Source organism: Nelumbo nucifera, chromosome 4, assembly GCF_055504915.1.
Source record: "Nelumbo nucifera cultivar China Antique chromosome 4, China Antique-T2T, whole genome shotgun sequence".
Taxonomy (NCBI): Eukaryota; Viridiplantae; Streptophyta; class Magnoliopsida; order Proteales; family Nelumbonaceae; genus Nelumbo; species Nelumbo nucifera.
In genome coordinates, this window is record NC_142652.1 from 73,827,502 (window position 1) to 73,833,202 (window position 5,701).

At 41.1% G+C, this 5,701-nt stretch overlaps 1 protein-coding gene across 1 annotated transcript; it reads left to right on the plus strand.

Annotated features, from left to right (window-relative positions):
- Positions 1–4,046: 4,046 nt before the first annotated feature.
- On the plus strand, positions 4,047–5,293 carry LOC104590944 (extracellular ribonuclease LE-like). The gene is made up of 4 exons (XM_088902833.1): positions 4,047–4,221; positions 4,317–4,472; positions 4,589–4,790; positions 4,875–5,293. The coding sequence occupies exons 1-4, from the start codon at positions 4,114–4,116 to the stop codon at positions 5,132–5,134; spliced, it is 726 nt and encodes a 241-aa protein (XP_088758959.1). The 5' UTR covers positions 4,047–4,113; the 3' UTR covers positions 5,135–5,293.
- Positions 5,294–5,701: the final 408 nt, after the last annotated feature.

Sequence of the window (5,701 nt, forward strand, 5' to 3'; positions counted from 1 at the left end):
TTTGGTTAATTTAAGTTTCTCTTAAGCATTCAGCGAAGAGTTGTTCTCTCTGTTTATTTTGGCTTTGGTTCTTTTCTGAACGTGAATTATTTTCAAACTGCACCACTTATTGACTTTTTTAGATTGTTTTTAAAATTTACTCCCGAATTTCAGAGAAGATGAATAGATGCTAGTACAAGACCTGAAATGATGCTTAGCGGAAAAGTAACTCATGTAATTTACATAAACACCCTTTAAAAGGGGGGATAAAACAGTTCATTCATTCAAACATAGTGCCACGTGTGCTTCTGTCATTTTAAATATCAGGTAACAAAATAATGTCGCACGAGCGGTCAGGCCACGTTAATTACCGCTTAATTAACGAAGAGATTGCTAATCATTCCTGCCACGTGGGCGCCGCCCAATGACCGTCTCAACCCCATCATCAACATAATACGTTAGTAGTTCAATCACCCATCATCGATCAAACAGTTTGTGCATCGTCACACAAGTGGCCTTTGCCCTTGCTAAACCAGTACCAACAGAACCATCTGCTAGTCCCTTTCTCACTAACGATAGTTTGGGGGCTTAACATTTCAACAAACACCCCTCGGCAAATGACTAGGCGAGTTAAACTTTACAAACCGAACATGAGTACCACCATTAGCAATGGGAATTGGTTAGAATCAGTTTCTTTTTCTCCTTCTAATGTCTTTTGCCAATTATCTTCCTATCAATGGTCAGGGGGCTAGAACACACAAATAAAGCATGGCATTGACCATTGATAGGAAGAAAATTACCAAAAGACAGGGGGGCTAAGCCGTGGAATGTAAGAAACTACCACCACGGACACAAGGTATGCAGGATCCATACAAAGCTACAAAATAGGGAAAATCCCCAGACCCAATGCACATAAGCGAACCCACTACAAAACCAATAAAATGAGAAGGCAAAGTGCTTATTGATAAGCTCCCACTTATTGATAAGCAGGGGAGCTAATGTAGGTACATAGTGTTCACTAAGACCCTCAAAGAACATCAATTACTAAATTGATACCGCGCATTTGCATGCAAACAACCAAACAACCAACTTCCCCATTGCGGCGAACCCACAATGCACCCCAGACCTGTGATGAACCCATAGCGATTTACCACTCATAGCCCGAGCAAAAGGAAACCATGGCCAAACCCGCGATAAGGTCCCACACCTATTCGAACATACGATAAACTTATGGCCCGTTAAAGAATTGCGCCCAATGACACCTACACGCCTGACTCCAAAGGGATAAACGTGGCAAGGCGCCACGTGTGACTAACAAGATATCGCCTGCCAAGCAATGACGTCACAAGTGGCACGTCAATTATGTAGGGCACACAAGAGGTGGTAGACACGTGAGTAATGAGGACTCCCGAGTGAAAGAAAAGCCGATCCTTAGGAAGATCCCTATGAGACACGTGGCGAAGCCCTAGTGGTGCACCCAATGATTGACAACAAACGTAATATTCCCTTTCCTGATAGGTCACAAGCACCTTTATCTCCTACCTTTTAGGATCTTGGGATCTCCCCCATAAATAGAGATCCTCCACGTATTGAAACTCATTCCGCACACAACAATCAAACACCATTTAATCTTGGATTCCTTACCCTAGCACTCTAGCCTAAAAGCCAATCCCCCTAATCCTTGGTCTTTCTTTGTCCTTCAAAGAGACCATCTCCCATCCAAGCCTTACCCTACCTATACAAAGCATTTTTTTACAAAGGAAGAAACTTTTATTCACACTTGTTCTTTGACAAAAAAGCTTCTGAGGGGAGCATCAGCCCCATACTTAAAAAAAAAACAAAGCAAAAGCAACATTTCTTCAAAGGGCATACAGGCCCACACAACTATGAAGAAAAAGTATTTAGTGGGCATCCCTAGTTTGGCCATTGGCCCCAGTGTTTCCCTTACCAGCCACCTCTTGCCCGTCAACCTACAAAGAATCGTCACCACCTTGGTCCTTGGCCGTCTCCACAACCTCAACTGATTGTTGGGCGTCAGGGAATGGATCTAGTTGATTAAGGTCAAAGTTTGGGAAAACCTTTGACACTTGTACCATACAATCCTTGAAACCCTCCAAATAAGTGCGAGAAGTGAACTAGGCCAAGTTCCTTTTGTGTTCGTTTGAGGCCTTATAGTTAGACACCACGTGTGAAGATGATTCTTTGAGTTAGTGCTCCATCGAGCTATGGGAGGACTTCAACCCTTTCACCAATTCCTCCTTCGCCGAAACCTCAGCTTCAGCCTTCTTACGGTGCTCGTACTCCTCATGAGCTTTACTCTCAACCATCTCTCGCCCTGCCTGCACTTCGGCCACTTGATGCTTGAGTCGCACTGAATCAAGACCTCCACCTTGTCGTAGAGATCGGCAGAGTAGGAAACCATATATAGAAAGAAATTTAAGTTAGTTTGAACTAGTCAAGACACTATAACAATCGATGAAGTCCAAAATCATACCTTGGCCACCTTATCTAGCAAGGTATTCCAAACCGAGTTAATGGAGTATCCTAGACTGACGATCACCGGGAAGCACCATCCCTACGACGAGTTGTTAGCCAATCTCGAATGTGAACAAGGACTCTCCCTCATTGACATTCCAAGTTGGCTTGTAGACCAGACGAGCATTAAGGGGCTCATGATGCTGAGCGTTAGAGGAGTACGGAGCAACTTGACGGGATCCACTAGAAGTCCCCTTAGCTCAGCGCTCCCTCACTTGCAACTTCTTGGCAGACCATGGCTCTCAGATGCCTTCGACCGGGCGCTTCTGCACAAGTGCCTTCTTGTTGGCTCCCTCGACCGGGCCATAATTAGCAAGTAACAGTATTGCCTTCATGCCGCCCTCCATCTCTACAAGAATGAACCAACAACCTATTAGAAAACTGCACCAAAGTTCGGCCAAAGCCATAATTAGCAAGTAATAGGAGTGTCCATACCAAGGGGGGAAGGACTAAAGCAGGCCAAGTTTTCAAAACTTGAACACAAGTTTTCTTTGGAGACTATTTAAGGAATGTGAATCGAGCAATTGAACACAAGTTTTCGAAAAATCACTTTTGTCTCTCTCAGTTCGATTTGCTACTATCTCACATAAGGTTTCTTTGGAGACTCTTCCATTTTGTTAATTGCAGATTCTCGTCCAAGGATATGTTGTATCATGTGAATGAATTTGCACGTAACCCAACAACAAACTGAGTATAAGTGAGTGAAATAAATAACATTCTAAAAATAGTATCTTCAGACACACCTCAGAACGCTTCTCCTCAAGATTGTGTAACCCCATTTTTTCCAACAATTGCTCTACTCCCCTCGGTTCCAAATTTGAAAGCATCGACAATTTCTAAGGTGAAAAGCATTCAATGGTGGGTTTTGATCTTCCTTACACGCGTCAAATTAATGATTCAAGTTAACATTTTCGATTTTAGCTGAATAATATCTTGAAAAAGAGATGAAGATAAAAGGAGGATATAAACTTGTGGAGGAAATAAGATAACATGTTTTACCTTTTACCTCATATGATAAGATTGAAAGAAATTAATTGTTTTGTCCTTTTAGGCATTAATGAGAAAACATTGCTTTATCCACTTTTGCCTCCTAGTAATATTTAATATTGGACGTGATGCAATGTGCCACGTCAACTTTATAAGTCTATATCTCATGGTCATGGCCCGTAGTTTCGGTTCTTTATAAGAAAGAGAAACAAAAGCAACCGTTAAAATAAATAGAATTTCATGAATTTCAGCTGAAGCAAATCGCCACGTCTGCTACTTCTTCTCTTCTTTGTCCGCTGGACCACCACTAAACCAGAATCATTATTTTATGTCCTTTCAACTCTCCCACCTATCCAACAACATTGTGCCATGCACGGACCCAAATTATTCTCCAAGATAAAGAAACGACAACTACAAATACAATACCCACGTGCTTTAGCATACTGTATATGGCTGTATCGATCTATGGTTGTATGCTGGGTGTATTCTCTACAATTTTCTACGAAATGTTCATACGATTTTTGCCTATAAATGTGGCTATCCGAGCACCATGCACCATCGCCAAAAAGATTGAGCTTGGGTGAAGTGAAGTGAAGTAAGAGTAGGGAAACCATGGCATCCGCTTCTTCATTTCTACTTACGATTCTTGCCATACAATGTTTAGCAGCTCTGAGTGTTTCACATGCTACCAGTGTCCATTTCTTCCTTCATGCGCAAGTGGTGAGTGGAGAAGACCGACCCAGAATTAATCATTCGTTAATTCATTTCTTAAATTGTGATGGTTGTTTATTCATATTTGTTTTGTTAATTATTAGTGGGCAGGGTCGTTTTGTGGGTCAGAAAAAGGTTGTTGCTTCCCAAACACAGGAAAGGTTTCGCAGGAATTCACTGTGCATGGCCTCTTTCCATGCTCCAGTAATGGAACCAAACTGATGAACTGTGATCGAGGCAACTCTTTAGATCTGTCGCAGGTATGTATTTTCTTCTTCCTATCTTCTCATCAAGAGCTACGTCGTACAAACTTGTTTATTAATTTCCCTGCTATATATATGATGATATCGATCGATATCGCCTTTTCATGGTGTAGATAACAGGCCTGCTTCACAGAATGCAACGCAAATGGCCGTCGTATTCATGTCCAAGCAGCGACAGCACACCGTTCTGGGCTCACGAGTGGTCCAAGCATGGCACCTGCTCACTCTCTGTCTTCGATGGTCAATACGATTACTTTAAAGCAGGTCTCGACTTGAAGGACAAAGTGAATATCCTCCAGATCCTCAAACAGGAAGGTAATATTATATTGTTGCAGGCATGAAGATAAATTCAAGTTTCTTAATTATCACTTATATATGTAAGCAATAATAATGATGCAGGGATTAACCCCGATGGGCAGTACTACAGCTCGGAGAGAATCACACGAGTCCTTCAGATAGCAACTGGAGCAACTCCCGCACTTGACTGCACTGTTGATAAGTTAGGCAAATATCAGCTCTACCAAGTTATGTTTTGCGTGGATAAATCTGGGTCTGAATTCATGGATTGCCCCGTCTACCCTGAGCCCACCTGTCCTTTGATCATTAGGTTTCCACCTTTCAGAGGATCAGCCGCTGAAGGGATCTACCTTCGTTCCTAGATCCTAAACTGTTGCTTTTATTTACTCTAGCTATTAAATAATTCACCGTTTTACTGGTGAAAGTGAAATGTAGGTCGAATAATAAAATATGGATATGATCCATGTGATGTATCTCTATGTTGCATGCCTATCAGAAAGAAAGAGAGATCTATTTCCATATTTGTGCAGTACTGTTTTGGCCTTTGGGTTTATGAAAATCCAAAAACTGAATTGCTTTAGGTAGGTAGAGCTTTTAGCCTTTTAGGTTCATCATTTCGTGGTAAAGATGATCAATCCAGTTGCTTTCTCTCCAATAAATCTAACGAGGAACAAATAGTCTAAATCTATATATATATATATATTAAAATTGGATGGTCCATGTCAGCATGTTTCTCGTTTGAGAGAAGTTATTTAATTATTTTCTCCATTTTTTATATTTTTTATTTTCTTTTCTTTTAAAAATATAAAATAGTATTCATTTTTTATTTTCTTTTGCCTTAGGTTCATCATTTAAGGTCACAATTAGGGTAAAATCCAAGGTCACAATTTCGACTGACGAATGTCTTGAGAATAAAGACAACATTGAAT

What these genes read in the sequence shown, in the direction of transcription:
- LOC104590944 (XM_088902833.1), top strand. Translation starts at nt 4,114, where the DNA reads ATGGCATCCGCTTCTTCATTTCTACTTACGATTCTTGCCATACAATGT. An exon ending in TCTTCCTTCATGCGCAAGTG is followed by an intron (nt 4,222 to 4,316) that starts GTGAGTGGAGAA and finishes GTTAATTATTAG; the next exon opens with TGGGCAGGGTCGTTTTGTGG. An exon ending in CCAGATCCTCAAACAGGAAG is followed by an intron (nt 4,791 to 4,874) that starts GTAATATTATAT and finishes ATAATGATGCAG; the next exon opens with GGATTAACCCCGATGGGCAG.